The sequence below is a fragment of the Ammodytes marinus genome (assembly GCF_949987685.1).
Source record: "Ammodytes marinus genome assembly, chromosome: 22".
NCBI lineage: Eukaryota > Metazoa > Chordata > Actinopteri > Uranoscopiformes > Ammodytidae > Ammodytes > Ammodytes marinus.
The window spans coordinates 8,722,066-8,747,699 of NC_137226.1; the positions used below are offsets into that span (position 1 = coordinate 8,722,066).

At 40.4% G+C, this 25,634-nt stretch overlaps 3 protein-coding genes across 4 annotated transcripts; all 3 read left to right on the forward strand.

Moving 5' to 3' along the window:
• Positions 1 to 1,676: 1,676 nt before the first annotated feature.
• On the forward strand, positions 1,677 to 3,320 carry LOC307268761 (zinc finger protein RFP-like; the record flags this gene model as incomplete). Its single annotated transcript, XM_080051507.1, has 1 exon — positions 1,677 to 3,320. One exon carries the CDS (start codon positions 1,677 to 1,679, stop codon positions 3,318 to 3,320), a length of 1,644 nt encoding a protein of 547 aa, XP_079907633.1.
• Positions 3,321 to 6,369: 3,049 nt separating this feature from the next.
• LOC307268666 (zinc finger protein RFP-like) lies at positions 6,370 to 10,607 on the forward strand. The gene is made up of 2 exons (XM_080051397.1): positions 6,370 to 6,438; positions 8,431 to 10,607. The coding sequence occupies exon 2, from the start codon at positions 8,433 to 8,435 to the stop codon at positions 10,074 to 10,076; it is 1,644 nt and encodes a 547-aa protein (XP_079907523.1). The 5' UTR covers positions 6,370 to 6,438; positions 8,431 to 8,432; the 3' UTR covers positions 10,077 to 10,607.
• A 2,644-nt stretch (positions 10,608 to 13,251) lies between these two features.
• prmt8b (protein arginine methyltransferase 8b) lies at positions 13,252 to 24,861 on the forward strand (the record flags this gene model as incomplete). Of its 2 annotated transcripts, none has more annotated exons than XM_080050817.1 (10): positions 13,252 to 13,320; positions 13,918 to 14,145; positions 15,342 to 15,497; positions 16,243 to 16,306; positions 16,860 to 17,002; positions 17,448 to 17,535; positions 19,273 to 19,388; positions 20,818 to 20,968; positions 23,150 to 23,271; positions 24,778 to 24,861. In XM_080050817.1, 10 exons carry the CDS (start codon positions 13,252 to 13,254, stop codon positions 24,859 to 24,861), a joined length of 1,221 nt encoding a protein of 406 aa, XP_079906943.1. The 2 variants fall into 2 exon arrangements, with proteins under 2 accessions (XP_079906943.1, XP_079906944.1); XM_080050818.1 differs by having other exon boundaries at positions 13,921 to 14,145.
• Between the last annotated feature and the right edge of the window lie 773 nt (positions 24,862 to 25,634).

The window sequence follows — 25,634 nt, forward strand, 5'->3', positions numbered from 1 at the left end:
GTAATTTGAGACGATGAATTAGATTATTTTAAGCATTAATATGTTTCGTATATTTGCATCAGAGTGCTCTGTAAAAGTGCAACGTTTGAGCCACTCAACTCCTGCTTGTCGCTTATGACCTCTTGTGGTCAGACTCACCTGGATGCCACATAAAAGACTGGATTCTTCAAAGAGACCACAATTTTTTTCCGTTTCAGCTGCAAAGGGGTGACTAGCAGTGATAGCAAAATCTCAGGAGATCTTATTAATAAGAAACACTATTAATTGCAATAAAGTAGCTAATTATTTCATTTAAAAGTATTGCTTATTTTAAGCAGCCTATCTGAGTAGCCTATTGCACATCTGTAAGCATGATGATATTATTGTGCCCAAATAGCCTCACAAAGCTGCTAGCTAGCATAATAATTAAGGTCTTGTTGTGATAAAATTCTTCCTTTCTTAATATAAAATAAGAAGATAGTTTAAATGAAATAGTTATCTGTGGATAAAGTAGCCGACACATCTTTACATATCATTAAAAAATTCCATATGGCTATAACTTGGAGCCTACAAATGAGCCGTAACGATGATATTTGGCAATAATTAAAGTGGCGAGCGTAGGCCAACCCTAATAGGTCCATGAGGCCTACCAATTATCTTGTTAATGGAGCGGAAAGAGTTAAATAGGAAGTCGGAGCAGTGGGGGAACCCTTTACCGTCACCACGATGAAACGGATCTCAGTGGAAAGAAAAAGTTTTCACAGTCGCTTTTAAAACTTTCTACTTAACTTTACAGGTAAGAAATATAGCCAACTGTAGTTTCCATTTCCCTTGTTTCATGTCGCACATTTAAAATGTAGCCTACCATGTGCATAGGTTTCGTTTCAGATAGGTGGACACAATTAAGCGGGGACTGTGGGGTTATCCTCCAGAAACTTTTTTGCGTCAAATAGGCTAATTAATTCCATGCATTCCTGTGAAATTTTAAGCTCCAATGTGTGCCTTTTCTGCATTCATTTATGATGGGAATGTCTGTATTTGTGTTAAGGAAAGACATCATTCTGGTATCCATCCAGTGACACATATTATGCAGTAGGCCTAGGCTCGAAGGTGCTTTCAAATATTTGTGTTAGGCCTATGTAATGGTGTGTTTTTTTTTAAATGTTTATTCTTTTAAGGAATCATCTCACTGTTAATGGCTGTGCACCAGTTTCAACAAATGGCATTTTACATTGGTAATAAAATGCCATGCCAACATTGGGAATGAAAGGGCTAGCTAGCTGTTAGCTTATAATATTAGGTAAGGCAAATATTTTAGTTTAGACACTTGACAAACTAATTCAGAAACCAAGGTAAGAAAGTGAAGTGTATTGGGCTAAACAATCTAGCTCTAGCTACTTACATTCATTACTACACTGTCTGCATTTATTCAGAATACACTACAACAAGGCTTGGCTTGGTTAAGAGGGTATGGTCCACTTTAGGGGTGACTGAAATAATTGGTAATATATATTTAAGGAAGGTAATATTTAAATGATTGTAATGACCCCCTGAACTGTTATTTTGACCCTTTTTGGGGAGGGAGATTGTCTTTTATAATTTTTAGGGGGGACTTCTATCCCAAGATTATGCAGCCCATTGAGATGAATTGTATGAGCTGCTGCCCTTTTTTAACTTATGTTATTTCTTGTTCAGATATGGCGACTGCCAGCAGTCTGCTGTCAGAGGAGAAGTTCCTGTGCTCTGTGTGTCTGGACGTGTTCACTCAGCCAGTCTCAACGCCATGTGGGCACAACTTCTGCAGCACATGTATCAATAAATACTGGGATGGCAGTGACATATGTCAGTGTCCATTATGTCAAAGGATATTTTCTCCAAGACCTGAACTCCAAGTCAACACTGTCGTGTCCGGGTTGGCTGCTGAGTTTCAGAAGTTGTCTCAGCTCAAAGCCTCAGCTCCAGACCTGCAACTTCCTGAAACGGTAGACGTTCTCTGTGATATCTGCTCTGAGGTGAAGGAAAGGGCTGTTAAATCTTGCCTGATGTGTCTGGTGTCTTTCTGTGAAGCGCACCTTGAGCCCCATCAGAGAGTCGCCGGTCTCAAGAGCCACACGTTATTGGAACCCGTGAAGAACCTTGAGGACAGAATGTGCAAGACGCACAGCAAGGTAGAGGAACTGTACTGTAGGACTGACAGCGCCTGTGTTTGTGTCTTGTGTTTCAAAACCAGTCACAAGAGCCACAATGTTGTCCCGCTTGAAGAGGAATACGAAGCAGTGATGGCCAAAAAGGACAAGACGATGGCAAATATCCAAAAGATGATCCAGTCACGGTCCGAGAAGATTGCTGAATTTGAAAGCTCCCTGGAAGGCTGCCGGAGAGATGCTGAGAAAGAGAAAGAAGCCAGTGTGCTAGTCTTCACGGACTTGATCCAGTCCATCCAGAGAAGCCAGGTCGAGCTTTTTGAAGCCATTGAGGAGAGGCACACAGCGACAAGGCAAAAGACCAAAGGTTTTCTCACAGAATTGAAGGTGGAAATTGCTGAGCTTGAAAGCAGGAGCAACCAGCTGGAGCAGCTGTCACAGTCTGCGGATCACCACCAGTTTGTCCAGAGCTTCCCAACCCTGTGCTTTCCTTCAAACATGGACTGGGCACACATTGGTGTTCAAAGTGATCTGTCTTTGGAGGCTGTGAGAGATGATTTGACTCAGCTGAAACAGAGAGTCAAGGAAATAATGGAAAAGCTTCCTGAGATCAAAATGAAAAGAATGAGAGAACATGCGGTGGACTTGACTCTTGACCCTGACACAGCGTATTGCACACTGATAATAAGCCAGGAGGGAAAACACGTGATATGCACAGACACAAAACAAGAACTTCCTTCAAATCCAAAGAGATTTGAAAGTTATCCGGACGTTTTGGCAAAGGAGGGGTTCACAACAGGGAAGTTTTACTATGAGGTGCAAGTGAAAGGGAAGACCGACTGGATGGTGGGAGTGGTCACAGAGTCTGTTCAGAGAAAAAAGGAAATATCTCTCTCAGATAAAAAGGGGGCCTGGATCATTGGGCTTGATGATGGTACATATCAAGCATATTCAGGTAAAACAGGTACAATCACACTGAAAGAAGAGCTCAAGAAGGTGGGCATCTTTGTGGACTATAATAAGAGAGTGGTTTCTTTCTACGATGTCAATTCTAAATCACATATCTATTCTTTCACTTCCTGCCAATTTACAGAAAGACTTTATCCATACTTTGGCCTTCAAGGCACTGCAAATGGAAAAAACTCGGCCCCTGTCATCATAACCCCTGTATCTCAGTCAGGACACACTGACAACTGAAAAATTGGCCATTGTTATCTATTGATACACTTTATAAATCTGCGTAGAGTATAAACAGCCACTCTTGATTATTATATTGGTGACTAAACTAGCCTCTTCAATATTCAAATGTACTGCATCACCAGCATTCTGTCCCTTTCTCTAGTGTGTACTTTACTTTATATGTGCAGATGAGAATTCATAATACTCATGTCCCGCAAAAATATTCTTGGATGCTGTCTTATTACAATACATGATAACACTGTCATTTACCATGATATAATGTAAATATTTGTAGATATTCAGTTGCTTTGTCGTGCATATTTTGATTGCTGAAATAGTTTGCAGTACAATTCTTGTAACATTCCTGTCAAATCACACGTCAGATATAGTATTTTGCCATTTGCAGACTGCCTTTTGCTGGTCTCTTGTTATTCACTGTTGATTGAAACAAAAAGTTTTGTGCATTTGACAAGTGTTTCTAAATAAGCGACAGTGTCATTCCTGAGTCACCCTGAAGAATGCATGTGTGACTCAACGTGTTGGTGCGTATTTTATACTTTTCATCAATAAAAGCTTTTTAACAAGAACAGCTCCTGTATGTTTTCAATGTTTTGTTGCTATTGGATCACCCCTGCACAAAAGAGCACATTGTTTAAGTACATATTTTTCCACCCACACCCAAAACGAAGCACTCCTTTTCTATGCCTTTCGACATTGTCATTCCTGCCTGGTATCGCTGTCACAATTTTTGACTCATAGCTGGAAAGCATCTGAACCACTCTTGAGTATGTAATGTGGGTGTAACTCGTAAATTTTTTTTAACAAAACATGCACGTAATGGCTTTCAAGTGAATAGAACTGTGGCTCCCGTTATGCAATTTTGGATTTGAAGTTAAGTTTGAAAGATGCATTGGGAACTTTTTCAAAACACTTACAGGTGGAGTCATAGATTCTGGAGTATGCGTGTTGTCAAAATCAGTGAATATCTCCTCACAATGTCGGTATACTGTGTGCGCTAAAAAAAAATCCAGTGTTGATACACAGCCTAGTAGGGTTGTAACGGTACACAAAAGCATGGTTTGTGGTACGTACCTCGGTTTCGAAGTCACTGTTCAGTTCTCAGTTAAGAGGCGAAATGCAAAAAAACTGCTTGTTTGTAATAAGGAACATTAGTTTAATTAGTTAAACAATAACAGTTAAACATTTGTTAGCTGTAAGCTACTTAGCAAGTGTTTTAAATGAATGAAAACATACAAATAAAATGTATTTAAATATATAGAACGGGGTAATATGAGACACTTTTTACATAAGGTCCCCTCTAAGCGAGCTAAAATGATTTATCACTCACATTTACACATTTCCCAATAATTCAGGATGTTTCCTAGAAATGTGCATTGGCAGAATTTATTCAGGACGAAGGGCAGTGAAAATATGATTGTTTAAAAAAAAGTTGTCTCGTGTCTCACTTTACCCCAACTGTGGGGTAAACTGAGACAGACCAGAGAAATCAAGGGGGTAAACTGATCCACTTACTTTTTCCACTCTGAAACTACCATAACAACACAAATTGTAACAGTTAGAATCCTGACAGCTAGCTTGAAAACCAAATATTCCAAAACTAATGTCGGACTATTAACAGAATCATGGGGTTTGGTCAATTAAGCAAAACATTTTCTAAACACTTAAAAGTAACTGATCAAATACAACATATAATTCATATTCAATAATTAACATTCTGATAGATAGAACCAGTTAGATTAAAACACAGTCTGGGGGTCAGAACACAGGACCCTTAGAGCCAGCTAGTGTCTGGGGGTCAGAGCAAAGGACAATCAGAACCAGCTAGAACAGCCTGGGACTCAGAACACAGGACTAGACCCAGCTGTCATTTTTCATCTTTTGAGTCTTTGATTAATATTTTTCTGCATTTGTTTTATTGGGATCATTCATTGAATAAAGACATATTGCTTAGAGTCTATTGATGTTAAAGGTCACTCTCCTGTCCCCCACATACATACGTGCCAAACCATGCCCTTGCTGATACCCCTTCAACCATCAACCCCCACCTCCAGCCCACATTGTCTTTTGTCTTATTCAAACTAGTCCTTGCTACCTTAAATATAATGGATTCATTAAAAGAGGGCACAGACACTGTCTCATTTTACCCCACAGCATTTGTCTCACTTTACCCCACTGCCACAATTTCAGAAAAAACTACCTCTCTCAGCAATTCAGGCTAATCTTCAGTTATCATCATCACATGGTTTCATATGTTGGTAGTTCATCAACATGTATGATATAAGTTTTTCTACCTGAATCAATTTGATTTGGCACAACAATCGATTAAGTTGACAGCAAGAAAATTTACTTTTACATGCAAAAAAGAAATTTTTGTGAAAAAAACATGCTTACAACATCAACATGAGGTCCTCTCTTTCATGGCCAAGGGGAAATGAGAGAGGCTTGAAAAAATATATCTCACATGACCAAAAATGTGTTCCATTGCCTAGATACAGGGGGTGTCTCACATTACCCGATGTCTCACATTCCCCCGTTCTCCCCTATTGCTGCAAATTCTACAATAAATAAATACTTTACACTAGTTACGCCATTATTAGGCTACGTATTGTGGTTCACCTCTGGGACAACCCGTAAGTGCCTGTATTGTGTGACTGTTATTTGTTACACCCTGGCAGCCTAGGTTCTGTAAACTGGCATGTAGCAAACTACAGTGGGCCCCCTTGGTTTACATAGGCCTACCCTTTTTTTTACATACCAGCTTACAGCTGTTTTTTCAGCGCACACACAGTACTATCGAGTGACACAATATTCACTGATTTTGACAAAGTGATTTTGACAACAAGCTTTTCCAGAATCGCTGACTCCACCTTTAATCCATTTGCCCGCCTTGATTGTCTTTTCAGACTAAAATAGCACCTGAACACATTTCAATACAGCACAACTTGTGGTTGTGGCGCACAAGAGAAGATGTTCATGGAGTGGAAAGTGTTAAATTTTATCAGGAAGTCGGAGCAGGGGAGGAGTTGGACCATGGAACCTCCCCGTCAATATGCTGAAACGAAAGTTAGAGGACAGAAAAAGTTTTCAGTCGATTTTAAAACGTCCTCCTTAACAGGTAAGAAATATAGCCTATTGTAGTTAAATTCCCTGTAGGCCTATCCCGTCACACATTTTATAAAATGTATGCCTACCATTGGCGTAGGTTATGTTAGTTTTGGGGAAAGTCAATTTTGTGCGTCAAATAGGTTAGGCTACTTCATTTCCTGCTACCTGGTGAATTTGTACGTCCCAATTTGTGCCCTTTCTGCATTCATTTACGGTCGAAATGTCTTTATGTAAAGGAAAGACAACATTCAGGTAGGCCTGCAGTGACACAAATACAATTTAATGTAATGCAGTAGGCAAATAAGGATCGCAGGTAGGCTATTGCTTTCAAATATATATTCTCCTGAATTGTTCAAAACTTTCTATCAAAACATAGGTCATCTGTTTTGGTTGTTTTCACATTTTTTTTTAGGAATCATGTCTCACTGCTCATGATTGCACCAGTGTAAACTTATATGACGTTTTACATTATGAAATGCCAAGCAAACATTGGAAATCAAAGGCCCTCTAGCTTTTAGCTTACAGTAGGCCTAGGTGAGGCAAACATTAGCTACAGGCCTTTTAGTCCATGGGCCAAGTCCCAAAATGTCACTTATCGGTGGGCTACCATCTGGTTGGGTATATTCTAGTTGTGCTTTTTTTTTATATCCTATTCATTCCTAGAAGAGGTTTTGATGTGATAGACCTTTTATATTGGTAGCTTTTTATTGGTTATCCCCTCTTAAAGTATAGGCTACTCTAATGGAGGCAAGACACTGCAGATGAATAGGTTAACAATTTTAACTTATAGATATCATCATAAACTTACATACAAACGATGCTTTTTTATAATAAAATGTTTTCAAAATGTCTGAATAAATATGCAAATTTGGCAATATTTAATTTTTACAACTTATATTTGTCCAAAGGTTTAACAAAACAGAATTTGGATACTGCCTTTTTTCATTTTATAAATAATAAAATAGTGTTGCCTTTTTGGCATGTTTTTAAGAAGAAAATGTATCAACTAGAATTTGCCCACGCCAATGGTACCGATATTTGGTATGGCCTGAGGACTATATACAGTCATGCCCGAAAAAATACCAGTGGAGACATGCAAAACATGCAAAAAGCTGGCCAGCAATTATAGGAAGCGTTTGATTGCTGTAATAGCCAATAAGGGCTTTTCTATTGATTATTGAGAAGGGTATGAATAATTTGGACATGCAACGTTTTGTTCAAATGTAAATAAAAGCTGGGGGCGCCCTTAGCTCAGTTGGTAGGGCGTCCCCCCCATGGGCCTCGGCCAGCAGCGGACCCGGGTTCGATTCCAGCCCGCGGTCGTTCTCTGCCTGTCACTCCCCTCTCTGCCCCATTTCAACTCTGTCTCTACACTATCAATAAAGCATAAAAATGCAAAAAAAAATATCTTAAAAAAAATAAAAAATTTAAATAAAAGCTGAAACTTTTTTCAAATGAAAGCTTTTTTTTCCACAATGATACCTCTTGTACATCGTCTTATTATCTTCTGGGAGAAGCCTGTGTCATTTCCAATCAAGAAAAAGCTTGCTGGTTGAATACAAGTAACTTTAAGTCAAACTTTGCCAGGGGTGTGAATAATTTCGGGCTTGACTGTAGCTAGCAAAGACTTTTGACACAATCTAATTCAGAATCCATGAAGGTAATAAAGTTAAGTGTATGGGCAACAAGCTAGCTACTTAAATTCATTACTATACTGTCTGTATTTATTCAGAAGCCACAGCAACAACTCTTGGCTTGGTTAAGAGGGTATTGTCCACTTTAGGGCTGGCTGAAATCATTGGGAAATATATATTTACAGGTAGGGTTTTATAAATGATTTGACCCCCTGAACTGTTATTATGACCTATATTAGAGGGAAATCTTTTTCATATTTTTTGAGGCAACATATAGACTATCCCCCGATTATCCAGGCAGCTGTTTGAGTTAAATTGTATGAGCTGTTGTAACTGCCCTTTTTTAACTTGCATTATTTCTTGTCCAGATATGGCGACTGCCAGCAGTCTGCTGTCAGAGGAGAAGTTCCTGTGCTCTGTGTGTCTGGATGTGTTCACTCAGCCAGTCTCAACGCCATGTGGGCACAACTTCTGCAGCACATGTATCAATAAATACTGGGATGGCAGTGACATATGCCAGTGTCCATTATGTCAAAGGATATTTTCTCCAAGACCTGAACTCCAAGTCAACACTGTCGTGTCCGGGTTGGCTGCTGAGTTTCAGAAGTTGTCTCAGCTCAAAGCCTCAGCTCCAGACCTGCAACTTCCTGAAACGGTAGACGTTCTCTGTGATATCTGCTCTGAGGTGAAGGAAAGGGCTGTTAAATCTTGCCTGATGTGTCTGGTGTCTTTCTGTGAAGCGCACCTTGAGCCCCATCAGAGAGTCGCCGGTCTCAAGAGCCACACGTTATTGGAACCCGTGAAGAACCTTGAGGACAGAATGTGCAAGACGCACAGCAAGGTAGAGGAACTGTACTGTAGGACTGACAGCGCCTGTGTTTGTGTCTTGTGTTTCAAAACCAGTCACAAGAGCCACAATGTTGTCCCGCTTGAAGAGGAATACGAAGCAGTGATGGCTAAAAAGGACGAGACAATGGCAAATATCCAAAAGATGATCCAGTCACGGTCCGAGAAGATTGCTGAATTTGAAAGCTCCCTGGAAGGCTGCCGGAGAGATGCTGAGAAAGAGAAAGAAGCCAGTGTGCTGGTCTTCACGGACTTGATCCAGTCCATCCAGAGAAGCCAGGTTGAGCTTTTTGAAGCCATTGAGGAGAGGCACACAGCGACAAGGCAAAAGACCGAAGGTTTTCTCGCAGAATTGAAGGTGGAAATTGCTGAGCTTGAAAGCAGGAGCAACCAGCTGGAGCAGCTGTCACAGTCTGCGGATCACCACCAGTTTGTCCAGAGCTTCCCAACCCTGTGCTCTCCTTCAAACATGGACTGGGCACACATTGGTGTTCAAAGTGATCTGTCTTTGGAGGCTGTGAGAGATGATTTGACTCAGCTGAAACAGAGAGTCAAGGAAATAATGGAAGAGCTTCCTGAGATCAAAATGAAAAGAATGAGAGAACATGCGGTGGACTTGGCTCTTGACCCTGACACAGCGTTTGGCACACTGATAATAAGCCAGGAGGGAAAACACGTGATATGCACAGACACAAAACAAGAACTTCCTTCAAATCCAAAGAGATTTGAAAGGTATCCGGACGTTTTGGCAAAGGAGGGGTTCACAACAGGGAAGTTTTACTATGAGGTGCAAGTGAAAGGGAAGACCGACTGGATAGTTGGAGTGGTCAGAGAGTCTGTTGAGAGAAAAAAGGACACACATCTATCAGTTATAAGTGGTGCATGGAACATTGGGCTTGTTGATGGTACATATAAAGCATATGCAGGTAAAACAGGTACAATCACACTGAAAGAAGAGCTCAAGAAGGTGGGCATCTTTGTGGACTATAATAAGGGAGTGGTTTCTTTCTACAATGTCGATTCTAAATCGCATATCTATTCTTTCACTTCCTGCCAATTTACAGAAAGACTTTATCCATACTTTGGCCTTCAAGGCACTGAAAATGGAAAAAACTTGGCCCCTCTCATCATAACCCCTGTATCTCAGTCAGGACACACTGACGACTAAAAAATTGGTCATTGGTCTCTATTGATACACTTCATAAATCTGCGTAGAGTATAAACAGCCACTCTTTATTATTGTATTGGTGACTAAACTAGCCTCTTCAATATTCAAATGTACTGCATCACCAGCATTCTGTCCCTTTCTCTAGTGTGTACTTTACTTTATATGTGCAGATAAGGATTCATAATACTCATGTCCTGCAAAAATATTCTTGGATACTGTCTTATTACAATACATGAGGTTATCACTGTCATTTACCATGATATAATGTAAATATTTGTAGATATTCAGTTGCTCTGTCATGCACATTAAGATTGTTCAAATAGTTCTGCAGTAATATTGTAAAATTCCTGCAAAATCACCAGTCGAATATATTGTTGCCTTTTCGAATCATGTCACACTGTGTATACACACTGTGTGCACAGTGAAGAAAAGGCAAGTGCATTTGCATACTGCCTTCTTGCTGGTTTCTTGTAATTCACCGTGGCTTGAAACGAAAAGTGTTGTGCATTTGTCATGTGTTTCTAAATAAACAACAAGGTGTCATTCCTGCCTAAAAGCGCTGTCACAGTTTTTGACTCATTGCTGTAAAGCATCTGAACAGCTCTCGAGTGTGTAATGTGGGTGTAACTCATAAACAATTGAACAAAACATGAGCGTAACCACGGCCCCCTCCTTGTGCTTTCTTGTATTTAAAGTTTTCAAAAAATACATTGCATAACTTTTTCACAAGATTTACCAGTCTTGATTACATTTTAAGACTAAATGTCAGTACTGCAGCACACGAGCAGCAATGAACACCACTCTTAGAGCATCTCGCAAGTTCAGTGTTTTGCACAAAGACAGATGGATGTCAAACGGACATTAAGGTCATCAAAACTACATCTTACGAGGCCACCACTATATAAGCCAGTCTTAGTGAGCCCTTACTCCCAGCAATTTGGAGCCAGGGTTTCAAATCCACCATTGATCTTAACAGAATACCTTTGTATGATTTTTGTCACTTAACCTGCTGTGCGAGGATTGTAAGTGTATCAAAAGTGATCTGCTTTCACTCCTGACTCCTGCTTACGTGCTCCTGCCCCCACACTCACTGTGTGTGTGCGTTAGTGGATGCACACATTATCCTCGAGTGTGATGCGTGGGCTGATCATAAGCTCCACCGTTTAGAGTTCCTCCATAACCATGACTCAAACATGGTTTGTTTCATTGTATTAAGATTTCATGAATGGGACATGAAGCCATTTTCTCTTTAGTGACAAGTATCCTGTTTTTTTTCCATATGAAGGTTACATCTGTGCTTTGGGCTATGAAAGGAGCGACAGGTGCAGACATTTACAATCGGCAATCAACCGCCCCATTTTTTTTCCAGGGGGAGGCAGCATGTAGTGTGAATACATTAATATTTTATTGTGTGAATTTAATATTACATGGACAATCTTGTAAGTATAGGCTATTATTTTTTACACTGACTTAAATGAGGAAATCCTCCATCATGTCATTTTTTTCATTAATGATATCTCTGCCAACTAGACAGATGAGAACAAGCCATGGGTAATAATGTGGGAAATGGAAATAGATTGAATGTAAGGGCTAACCCTAAGAGGCGTATATTAAATGAGTGAATGTGCTTTAGAATGGAAATTTGTGAATTTGAAACGAAGAAGACCAGGAGAAGGCAGTGAATTTTGTAAAAAAAAAAGGAAAAAAAAGAAAGAAAGGAAAATGGCTCTCTGGATTAAAGGTACAAGCCACAACCAGTGGCGACACAGTGTGCGTTTTTTTTAAAAGCACCTGCTGATGGTGATGAAGATATAATGCAACATTCTTCAATGTTTCAACCTATAAAGAGTGTCCATTTTCAACAAATTCTTATGACTCCAATTATACATTTCCTGTCATTGGTGTGAAAATCCAATCTTGTTTTTGAAGCATATCCTTTAAAAATAGCAATGTTTGAGTCAACATACGCGGATTCTTATTATAGGCTATAACAAACCAAATACGTGCCTTTATTATGCATATGGTTATAGCCTACGAATTAACACTGGTCCTGAATTCTGATTTGAACTACAAACCATTACTATGAAAACTAGCATAGCCTACACCTGACCTGACTGCATTACGTGTAATGCAGTCAGGTCAGGTGTAGGCTATGCTAGTTTTCATAGTATCAACTTCATGGCCAGCAATGGGCTAATAGTGGGCATAGTCTATACAACCTTAGTTCAAGAAAGCAAAATTGCCAGGTGGATAATATGAACATATATTCTTCCAACACGTAAAACACCCACGCGAGGGGAGGAGGAGCTCATGGTTGAGCTGTGTGTCTGCTTCTTTGTGTAAAGTCTGGTGTGAGGAGGCAGGCACCTGTCTTTTGGAACTGATTTATCAAAGAGATTTATTCCTTTATGTGTGTGACTGTTAGGCGGCTACTACACTACTTAAGTTGCAACTCGTTTGATGTCCGCCGAGTGGCTCGTGTCGTGTAACGGCAGTGCACGCGCACAGTTTGAACCCCTCTTCAACTTTCTCTCCGGGAAACCCCTCGGGATTAGGCTACGCAAAGGACTTTCCACGACGCACACGAAGATAGGACTTTACTGTCCGCTGGTGTGCTCTAGTTGTTTTCAAGTAGGCCTACTGAAGGAGAGAAGGAGCGTTTCCTGCTGTGGGCTTTTGTTGCCTGGGTGCCCTTTTCTAATGGTCGCGTGGCTGGGTAACACTTTTTACATTTTCCGGAGGTTATAACGGGCGAAGAGGTAGCCTAGAGATGACTTCAATGACTTGCGCGAGGACACCCAAACGGGGCACCCGGGTATCGATGGACACTCTGGCTCCTACTGGGATCAAACCTGCAACCTTTTAGTCTTAACACCGTCTCTCCAGCCAATAGACAGCTCTGCCGACCCTTCCTCTAATCAACCTGTATCACATCCCCACAATGGATTAATGCAGCCTATCACTTCGCGCGTATCAATTGAATAACTTTTCTCTGGGAAATGGATTTAATTGGGTCGAAACTGTGACACTTATTATGACTTTCACCTTCACATAGGCTTTACTCCGGCTATACATTCGGTGACATAGTAGGCTACTATTTTTGACTACGTCTCTGTTAAAAATTTATATTTTCACCACACTTGAAAGAGTTGTAGCCTAAATCTCGCCGGCTCACATGGGACTGAGACATTCGTCGCGTTGTTTGCTGCTACGGCGGAAGATGGCGGAGGCGGACAACTCGGAGGTAGGGACCTTGTGATATGTCCTGAGCCCGGTAACAGCGGAACCGGGACTCTTTCAGTATGCTAAATTTATACGATGACAACACTTTTGACTTGATTTATTATGTGTGCATCTTTGTCTTTCTTATCGTCGCACGAACAGTTTAATCAATGTTGCACTATGACAGCATGTGAGCAAATGAAAAAGCATTCCCCGGCGTCCTGCAGATGTTACGGGGATCTCAGTCATTGCAATAGGCTAATTCAGTGATAATGCATGCAGAATGTTTGCGAGATTAAATTATCTGTTTTGGATGCACGGACCTATTTAACGTGGCTATGTCCGCTGTCCTTGGTGCTGAAACGGAACCTGCATCTCTTGCCGGCTCTTCCCCGAGTCTCCTGTATGTGTAATCACAAAGACTAAACGATTTCATCAATGTCTGACTGCTTAATATATGATGTTGGCTTACATATCTTTTACACTGTCATATCAGCACTATTATTAACCAATAGGCAGGTCCGCTCCTCAAAACCTTAGCTTTTACACTCATTCTTGCCTGTTATTTATTAATCCTTATACTAAGTCTCCCATTTTCTTTCCTCTTCCTTGTTAACAGCGGCAACAGCCTGTCACGTCCGCCCTCTCTCAGTCAGCCCAGCCCTCTCCACTGCCCAAACCTGTGCCTACTACTACGAACCATGTGCCCTGCATCCCCCATACGCCTCATGTAGCGACCCTGGCCAGCTGTCCTGGTCAAGGCAAGATTGCCAAGTTCCTCAGCCCCGAGGAAATGACATCACGGGACTACTACTTTGACTCCTATGCCCACTTTGGCATCCACGAGGTAGGCAGTCCAGGCAGCTTGGTAGGGCCAGCGTAAAAATAAATAAATAAAATAAAAATGACAGATGCGTACTGTTCTGTCGTAGCTGAGGCTCCTACTTGCCAAGGAGTTTCAACCGTTTTACCTTGGTTTTCTGTCAGCAGAAAATAAGTAAAAAACCTGGAGCTGATTTAACACCAACTGTTTTCCATCGACAGATATGCTTTTATTTTGGTATTGATCCAAATCTTCCTTCTGGCGTACACATTTAATCCATAACTAAGAATGTATGGCATACAGATACACCAGTGCCCTTAGACACTTGTGGTAACAAAGTATTTAAACACAAACATACCTCAGTAGCTGGAAATGTAAAGCATCGTATAGCTCTAAAACACTTTCTTCATACATCAAAATGTAACCTGATTATAACCCCACATTTAAATCAGTTCCAAACATAAACCTTAGAAGCAACTGCTCATCTACATTTAAAAACCTTACATTTTTAGACTGACCTGTGTTATGTATAATGAAATAGAGAGTTGCTGAGTTATCTTCATTGGTACAGAGTGTCTCCTAGCTGATACAATAGGAAGCAACCGAACACACCAGATGCATAGTAATGGTCCATGTGCAGTACTTTATAAATGAAAACAATTGTCTGTCTTTTACATTTGTCCACACAGCAAACTGCAACAAAAAAAATTGTAGAGCTATAACCTAGCTATCCAATGACCTTGATCTATAAAGGACATGCGGTGGAAAAGTTTGGGGACGTATAGAGCTTTTTACATCCATAATTATCATGTGGGTCAGGTTTTCCGTCTGCTTGCAGACAAAGAGAGTGTCCTGATTAGAGGAGTGCAGAGAAGGAAAGATGGAAAGTGGGGTGTGTGTGAATGGGCTCAGGGAGATGGATAGCAGGCGGTCCCCAGAGGCTTTGTGTTGTACTCCTGTCTATTTCTAGAAGCTCTGTCACTGTCACAAAGACTTTTGGCCTAAATACTGCCTTATCTACCTCATTATACATGGAAATATGATGTATTCACATATACTGGGGAAAATATGCAACTACCTGCTCTTAGCACAGCATATGCACATTTGTTAGTTCTTAGTGTAGAATTATGTGTAATTTTCTATGAATGACAGTATTCTTCAGGTAAAGAAATGAATATGTTTTGCAGCTGTGACCTTTTCTGTTTTTACAATTCAAACAGGAGATGCTGAAAGACGAGGTGCGGACGCTGACCTACCGGAACGCCATGTACCACAACAAGCACGTGTTCAAAGACAAAATCGTCCTGGATGTTGGCAGTGGCACAGGGATCCTCTCCATGTTTGCTGCCAATGCTGGCGCCAAACACGTGTATGGGGTGAGACGGAGAGATATGCTATTTGACCACAAACAAAATCTCTGCAGTGTATATGCTTCATTTAAATCAGCCAGAAGCCTCTGCTTTTGTTTCAATTTTTATGAGAGAGAAACGCCGCACACCCTTAAAGTGTCCAAATCACTATCATGTCTGTCTCTGCTGTCACATTAGGCTATATCTCATCAGTGGCCTCTTGATCCCCAAAATTATTATGCACAGACCTTTTTAAAAATTCCTCTTAAAGGCCTAGCATCTTGTGTGCTATCCATTAATGGATAATCTCTCTCAGAAAACCTCACACATAGATCCAATAAGAGACACTGGGTTCCCCTCAGCAGGGCTGTAAGTCACAGGTTATACATTACCAGCTGTGTCTCCCACAGTTATGTGTGATTCATATACTGTATTACACTTTATGGATGGGAGAGCAACATGATATATTAAAGCTCATGCTACAAAGGGTGTGAGACCACGGATAAGGGACATTCCAGTTATGATGGATAAGAAGGCTTGTTTAAATTTGCCCTACCTATATTACCCCAAAGGATAACCTCCTGTATACGGGGAGGGAAAATGGCAGCTATCACCATTACTATTCACTTCCTAATGATTTATTTCCTAGCTAAGAAATATAAAATATTTTTTATCCGACTGAAAAGTCTGGTATAAAAAGATAAACCTATAAACAATGTAGATGTTGTACAAAACATTCAACAGTCCAGTGCTTTTGTCCTTGTACCCACAGATTGAATGTTCAAGTATATCGGAATATTCAGAGAAGATCATCAAGTCAAATCACCTACACAATGGTAAGTTGAAGGAATTTTCCATTGCTTCTTCTATATCTTATAGCCATCAGTCTGATTGCAGAGCAGTGCCATGACATCTGGATTAGTAGTAGCGTGAACAATCAAAATGATCTGAGAACTATGACTGAGAAGTGACTGTGCTTAATGTACCAACACCTCTGTAGAGATGTTTTTATTAGCGTATTATCAGGATGAATAATTCTGCAGTATACATACAGTATATACCCGTTTTGCTCACAAATAACATACAGTAAAAGAATCGGTCACACCAAGTTGCTCTAAATAGGACTTTCTTGATAAGTGATCAAAGATAGCAGGACTCTCCAGGTTAAAATATGTCAAAATGGAAAATAAGACAAACTAAATTCATGCCTTAAAACACTAAGGCATGCGATTAGCACAGTAACTAAGCTGTATTAATATAACTGCAATCCAAAGGCTCGAAAAAATATGTCATCTGAGAATCGATGTCGGTGTCCGATTTGCATTTCTGTGATCGAGATGCCGTGAAGTAATTTATTGCCTGCTATTCTGTGGCTCTCCACACTTTCAGTCATTACCATCTTTAAGGGCAAGGTGGAGGAGGTGGAGCTGCCCGTGGAGAAGGTGGACATTATCATCTCGGAGTGGATGGGCTACTGCCTCTTCTACGAGTCCATGCTCAACACTGTCATCTTCGCCAGGGACAAGTGGCTGGTACGATGGTGCTGCCGGAAGGCTTGGGGAGGACTGCTTTGGCTAAGAGTGTCTGTCGCTGGCTCGACAAATAAGGCTTTTGACACATAAACACAGGAGACAGTGATGAAGTGCAGGCTTTACTGTACACTTTTGAGTGCATGGGTCTGCTGCAGAGATACTGAGGTCACACGTGAGTTATTTGGTTTTCGTGAGCGCACTAGCTGCCTGCAGGCTTTAAAACTCGGCACACGTGATATTCTATTACATGCCAGGTGTGAGAACAATAAAGGTGATGAATGGCCTTTGTGTGTGTGTGTGTGTGTGTGTTTGTGTGTGTGTGTGTGTGTGTGTGTGTGTGTGTGTGTGTGTGTGTGTGTGTGCGTGTGTGTGTGTGTGTGTGTGTGTGTGCGTGTGTGTGTGTGTGCTCTGCTCAATGATTTCTGAAGCCTTTTGTTGTATTCAGAAACCGGGAGGCCTGATGTTCCCTGACAGAGCAGCTCTCTACGTGGTAGCCATTGAAGACAGGCAGTACAAGGACTTCAAGATTCATTGTGAGTAATTATGGCAAATTTGCTGGCTATGTTTCCTCATGGCTGTCTCTCTGTCTACCTCTCAGTTCAGCTTTGTGGACTTCAATGAGCAGAAAAAGTCAAATCAAACTCAAGATAGATATAACATTATTCCACTTTCTAGAGAGGCTTTTTTTAGCTAAAACATTTGTCAACACAAATATTTCATTAAACGTGCATTAACTTATATTTTGGTGAGTATTTTTGCAAAACAATTACCCCATTTACACATTAAGCAGACATGGGGAAATATTAGCATTTATTTGAAGTTGTTTGGCTGTCCTATTGATGCAATGCATTTATGCTTATGCCTACTCTCGTTTTAGCTATGTTTCTCTCTCCAAAAACACCAGAAGGAAATAACTGGCTCTTTAGTTGCTAGATGCTATGCTATGATCACTAGCTAGTCGCTAAATTAGTTGGTCTGCCGTTAGGTGCTGGGACGACAGCTCACTGTGGGTGTATTAGAAAATGTTGCTGAAATCAGCGGTTTGCGTCTGATATGAAAAGTGAGAGTGATCTAAAACATTCAAGTTGTGGGCCGTAAAACCAAAACTGTGATCTGAAATACGCTAAAAGACTCAATGTTGGGTTCATCACTATGAGTGACCATTTTGCATTACAAAGTCCTTTGATCCATTGTTAATAACATTTCTTAATTTTAGCAGCTTTAAGGCTTTAGCAATAAGCCGTTAATAAAGAGAAAGGGAAATTTGGGTTGCTAGGATGTGAAAAATCTGTTTGGCTGATGTATTACTGCCGACTGTGAAGAATGAGTAAGTCTCTATAAAAGGTCATGGGTTTGACACAAATTTAATGAGCCACCAGTGTTAATAACATTGATAGATGGATTGTGGTCAGCAGCCCCTTTGTAGACGTGGTTGAAATGTCTAGCTAGAGTTAATGTTAGCTAAAGAAAGACTAAACTAGCTATTCTAGGGTATACACATCCAAAGCATTTTTGGAACTTTGCAAAATTCAAATTATTAACCAATGTACTTCTTCCTAATAAATACACATGTAAAAAGTATTTAATAACTATTATTAAAGCAAGTTCCAACATATAAACCTTGTGAAAATACTTCTTATAGAAGGATTCACTCAAAGTTGTTTAGCCGGTGCAGTGCCCTTTATCCTGCAGTACATTCTCTGCTCTACTCACGGATGTGTTGAAATAATCACAGAAGGAGAGCTGAATATAACATTGTGATCGAAAGACCAATATTAACGGTGCTGTTAATAACTCCTACTAAGTTCATTTGTGCCGCAGAGGTGGGCTATACTCTCACATAAATCCCAAAAGAATAAAGTCTACAACACACTCAAGCTCGTATTTTTAGTTCCACCTTCTGGATTGGAGGAACAGAGGGAATGGGGGAGGCAAAGCCTGGTTGGTGTGTTTTAGCCCGACTTTAAAAAAAGAAGCCTTCCAGACATAGTGTAGGAGGCTGGAGTCTATTTTCAGGAAGGCTTGTCTATCTCCACGCAGGGTCTGTATAGACAGAAAGACAGCGTGTACAAGCGCGGGACTGTTTTTCCTGGCAGGGTTAAGCCCTTTCTTTTCTTTTCTCTGCTACCTTTGTGCTGGCTGCTTGGCGTGAACAGAGAGAACAGAGGTTTGCAAGTGTTTGAACATTCAGCAAGTAAATAACACACACTGTGTGCACGTGCATTTACATGGCTGCCATACTTTAGAGGTTTCCATTTGTGTATGCACAGGGTGGGAAAACGTGTACGGCTTCGACATGAGCTGCATTCGCAATGTTGCCATCAAAGAGCCTCTGGTGGATGTGGTGGATCCCAAGCAGCTGGTGACTAATGCCTGCCTCTTAAAGGTTAGTCTTTGTCCTTGTGACATATGCATGCATGAGGTAGGTACGGGAACATCCCTTTAAGAATGTGTCTCTCATGACATACCATAGTTTCACACCTTGAAAATCCTGCTTGTTTGAGGCATGCCTCCTGGTAAGAAAAGTTTTTCATATATTGTGTTCTACTGCCAGCTATGTGAAATCCGCTATCCATCCCTGAGCCCCGGGAACATACAGTGTGCTGCGGAGACTATTTCCTGGTACATTATAGAGGTTCCGACAGATATAGTAGTTGTCATGCTTGAGGACACAACAGTGGCTTGTCTTTCATCTCACAAATGAACAGCGGATAAGAGCAAGCAGGGAGGAGATAGATTCTTTTGTTCGTTCCCTCCACAGTAAAGCTTCACATCATAGGTTTTTCTTCTATTTTGAGTATACTATATCTTAAATGTGTCTTTCTTCATTTTTGTATGAGGTTATTTTGCAGGCTCATTTCCTACTTTTCCCTCGTCAATCACTTCTTCTTACCCTTCATCTTCTGTCACATTGTCTGATTTAAACAATGTCAGGCCTCACTGGTTTGAGCGAATAGGGAGGTCTCACTCCATCTCTACCTCATGTGCGATGGAGGAATGTCAGGCAAAAGCAATCATTGAGTCAGTTAGTTACCTATCTAGTGTGCTAGTGACTTTGCCGGTCAGAAAATGAATTCTCGCTGTCTGTATCTCTTTCACATGTTCAGGGCTTATTCCAGTCACTACACCCCGTCTCAATTCAAACTGCCACTCATTCTCTTCACACACTAAAAGTACAAAGTTGCTCCCGGGGACTCTTTTTCTCTCCTCCTACAATTTGTTGTGTATGAAATACTGGCTTTGTTTCATTGGAAAGGACAGAAGTGTTAAATCGCAATCTGTCATTCTGGCATAAAATGATCCATAGCCCAACAGGCCTAGCATCATCGTGAACAGACAATACTTAAAAATGTGTGGTCCTATTTAAAAAGGCAGTGCTTGATATAGACACGAGCAAACACAGAGACACTGTGATCGCACACACACTAAGCCTCCTTCCCTTGTAGACTGGAGGGAGGACACCCACACAGCATGTGTACTGTGAGCAGGCTGTGTTTGCCAGCCGTGATTCAACCTGTGGGCTTTCACACACATGCACTCACACATGCACAATAATCATGTGAGGGATGGCAAGTGGGAGTGACCACCTGTGTGTGTGTGTGTGTGTGTGTGTGTGTGTGTGTGTGTGTGTGTGTGTGTGTGTGTGTGTGTGTGTGTGTGTGTGTGTGTGTGTGTGTGTCTGTGTGTGTCTGTGCTTGTACATGTGGTGTGCTGTTTCACTGTGCTGTCAACAAGTAGATTTTATGATTGAAAAGCACAGAGATATCTTAAAATAATTAAACCTAAATAAAATATATTTTGCCATTCCCCCCCAGGAAGTGGACATCTACACTGTGAAGCCAGAGGACCTGTCTTTCACCTCAGCCTTCTGTCTGCAGATCCAGCGCAACGATTACGTCCACGGCCTGGTCACATATTTCAACATCGAATTCACCAAGTGTCACAAGAAGACTGGCTTCTCCACTGGTTAGTTATTCATTCATATACTTTAAATACTTTTACTGTGCCTACCTTACTTAAACACTGCTCACCCATTTATTACAAGAGATTGTATTGTCACCCGTGGTGGTAGTATCTAGCTGCACAGTTGTCATTGGCACACATGTTGAGATACCTGTCTGAGATTTCTGTATACTATCCACTAGGGGTGGGAATCTCTTGGCACCTCACGATTCGATTCCGAGGTCAACGATTCGATTCAAAATCGATTCTCAATTTTTTTTTACGTAAATACCTATGTGTGATTTTCAAAAATATATTTATACACATCTGAGTTTGCTACTCAGAGTTTGCTAATCACTTCTTACTTTTGTGATGATCAATACAATCAACAGATGAATTACCTTCTCTGATATTGTATTAGAGAAAAAGCTTTTCTTGTCACAAATATGACTTTCTATGACTAGTGCAATAATCAATGCAGCTTGCATTTCAACACAATATGGAAGTATGTATGTTGTGGAGAGAGATTATATTCTGGTAAGAAATAGCTTAGAAGCCGCTGTGGTGCATCTGGTAAAAATGCGCAGAGGATGTATAGTCCAAATGGGGTTTAATGAAAGAATGCAGAATAAACATCGGTGGTTCACAACTGTTGGAATGAGTGTGGTTCTGTAAATAAACAAATACAGAAAGTATACTTAGCCATACATAATACAATGCTGCTTATAAACACCAGGCTAATAACACTATTACAGTCAAACAAACAGTAATATAAAACATAACAGCTATCTCTTAAATAATATGCGTTCACGTTCATATGTTACATAATGGCGTTCCGACGCTGGCGTTCCATTCACATATTATACAGTACAAAGACGCTAGTAATGGCGATCTAACAATCAACATGAAACGCCCTTACATAAGCATAAAGGGGAAAAATACTTACAGGTATATGAACGCACACAATACCGGAATAATCAACAGTTCAAACACACGGCCAACTCTCTCAGGTCGTCCTCGCAGAAGTCCGCTGTCACACTGTCCCCTCGGCAACTACATCACCCGCTCGCTCTCTAATTAGATGCACGAGGGGAGACTTCAGGTGTGCATGCACCGAAAGCATGACAATACGTTAACACTGGCCGCTCGCGTGAACAGCTGTAGCAACTAACCAACGGCCCTTTACAACAATGTAAAAACTAAACCGATTCACTTTAATTTTCTTTCTACTCTTGTAAATCATGTTTCTAGGATTTCTATTCTATTATTTTCTATGTCATTTCAACACATTGTGCAAAAAGTATAGCTTGGAATTCAGCTCTCATACAAAAACGTAAACAGACAGAAAGCCAGTGCAGGTCATATGGGTTTGCTGCTCTCTGCCCTTTTGTCGCCACTTTTAACAACTCGCACTTGTGTGGCGTGCATGCGCAGTGGCGCAGGAAATACTAATATTAAATACTACTTTATAAATCGATTATTAACTTTTATGAATCGATTCGGAATCGTTTGAGAGAGAATCGCGATTAATCGGAAAATCGATTATAAAAATGTCATAAAGTAACTGAGACTAGCTTTCTATGTCAGTAAAACCAATAGCAAACAAAAAAGTGTATTAAAATTAACCAAAATATCGGAATGGCTTGATACCTTTAGAGGTGAATTGGAAAATAATTCTCTATCTCTATTATTTTAAGAATCACCACTTTAAGTTATGATGTCCACGCAACACATCACAGACATACAAGTATATTCCGCACTCTGGCCTACCTTTGTGATCGTCCGCTGTTTGTTGCAACGGAATCACCGAGAACTTCTTGTTACCTGGCGGTGATGATGCCTATTATAGTGAGAGTAGCCAAGCAGTTATGTAAGCTTATGTTAATACATTTATGCATACAGTGCTTACATAATGCTGTGTAGAGGAGGTGCTATGTTTGGCCCAGTCTGTTGGGCATGAGGCCGAGCATCCTCAGCCTCTGTATTTCTCCCACTATAGGCAAGTAAGTTCCAGTTGATTTGCAGTGAAATATATTCTATGTTACATCTCCATGTTACCATGCCAAACAGAGTCGAGTGCCCATTGCACCAATAGCTTTTGTAATCCTCCTTACACCTCATCTTTTCTACATCATGTTCTTTTTCATGTCTTTCCTGTTTCTGTCTTTGCTAACATCCATATATTCCTCCTCTCCTCTACCTCAGCTCCAGATGCTGCCAGCACACACTGGAAACAGACAGTGTTTTACTTAGAGGACTACTTAACTGTCAAGAAGGGAGAGGAGATCTTTGGCAGTATTGCTGTCAGGCCCAATGAGAAGAATGTGGTAAGAACAGCAGTGTCAAAAGTGGTGGAAAAGTTTGAAATTTTTTTGGAGTTAGATGAGAAGACTCTACTCTACTTTTACATGTGTCCATTAAATATAGCAATTCCAGAACAGTATGTACAATAACTTAACAATATTTTTTTAAGACCAGGCAAAAAAGATAGGCCTATTTGTTAAATCACATTATTATGACTGATGCATTCATCTGTAAATATTATATATTACATCTGTAGTACTGTTGAATTTACAACACAAGTTTTGTTTACAACAATGCATTACGTTTTAAAAGTTGATCATACATTTTATAAACAAAATCTCTACTTTTTTCAAGTAACTTGTACATACAGCTGTCAAATGAATGAAGTGGAGTTAAAAACTCTATATTTGCCACTGAAAATAAATGGACTATGATGGTATGAAATGGAAATACTCAAATTTAAGTTTCTCAACTATGTACTAAAGCACAGTATGTAGTAAATTAAGTTTCACCACTGCATTTAAAGTGGCTACGAGAAACTTTGGCGGCCCCTTTGTACAAAAGCGGTAGTATTTTTACGACGCCAGCTGTCGTAAAGCTGTTTTCTAGCACGTGCGGGCCGTGCGAGTGTCAAATGATTAGGTTGCAGTATAGTGCATGTCCGTGTGTTGAAAGTGTGAGGGCACGGATTATTTTCGGCTCCGTGAGAGTGGTTAGTGACACTGCATCAACTAATGCCAGTCAGTGCCACACACACCGGATTGCAATGAGTTGATGCCGTTTCACCTAACTACTCACACAGAGCTGAAAGATTCCGTGCCCTCACAGAAAGCGAATGAATGAGAGACGGCAGTATGGATCACGATGAGGTAATGTGTTTATGTTGTTAATGAATAAATTAAAAATGACTATTTCAGATGAATGATGTTTATCTGATGATGATGAAGCAAAGTAAACTTTGTTTTAGTACCATTCAATCATTTAGGATTAAACACTGCAGGAATAGTTCACTCCCATTAAGTTGTTTACACGTTGCTTGGCAACGCCCTCCTCCTGCCCATCTGTCACTCTCCCTTTTAGCTTTTTATTGTTCTTCATTGAATTTTCTTTTTTTCTTTGATGGTTCTGCTCCGTTATCAGCCATTATGACGACAAATAACTGTCTCAAACAGGGCTTCCCTTCCCTTACCTGGAGGGATAGGCTACTCAAATCGCGTTGCTGCGCTACACTGAAATCTGCGACCAATACGAATATGTGACCATAGAGCCTGCATGCGCAAGCCGACAATCGGACTAGGTGTGCGACCAGACCAAAGGCATTAATAAAAACAATATAAAAACTGCTTTCTTTGCACTGATGGTCTCGTTAGCTGTTAAAGGTAATTTATGATTATCAGAGGAAAAATTAGGCTGTTTTAAAGATATTTAGAAGTTCCTGTAGCCGCTTTAAATAGCTTATTTCTGTGTGAAGCTTTTGTTTAGCTAATTTTATACAAACTCTTATTCCGTTATGGTTTGATCTCTTATAGCGTGACCTGGAGTTCACTCTGGAGCTAGACTTTAAAGGACAACTATGTGAGGCCGCAATCTCCCACGACTATAAAATGCGATAGGAGCGACAACAAACAACCAATTACCCTCAGACCTTCGGGACCAACTTGGAGAGGAGGGGGAGGGCACAGGCTCTCCAACAAGCATTCCAGTTGGCCAGCGAGAGTGACTAGATGCATGTGATTGGATGCCATCAAGCCAGCATCTTAGTGATGTCATCAGAGAAGGCAAGTATCTATCAGCAATAGTGCCATCACCTGTACCAACTTGATTGGTGTGATTGGCACATCTGTGAATGTAACATCCTAAACGAACTTGACTTTCTTTCTCTCACTAGTTTCTGGAAATTGTATTGTTTTGGAAATTTTAAATGAATAGTGTTTATGAATCTTTAAATTGTTAGTGCAGCTAATTGAAAAGCATTGATCTGCGTGATGTAGAGAGGGTTACAGCACAGTCACTATCTGTTTTTCCTTTAGTCATTTGTCAAGATTCATAACGTTCTGCATACTTGTATGGATACAGAAATCAATTGTGTTTTATTGTATTAGTTATCATTCGCATGTAAAAAAAAAAAAAAATTGTATTGATTTCAGAAAGATGCAAAATGTAATTTATTTATTTATTTAATAGAGGATAATTCCAACTGTACTTTGGTACCAGAGTAAAACAGAACAACACCTCAGAAAAGTTACAAACTTTGCCGATGCAATATGTCATGTACCACTTTGCTTTGAAGATCGGACAAAACAAAGAGAATGAAAAAAAAGAATATGAACAAGATGAATAAAATGTCACAGAATCAAGTCGGATGTTTTCTCACATGGTTTTCATT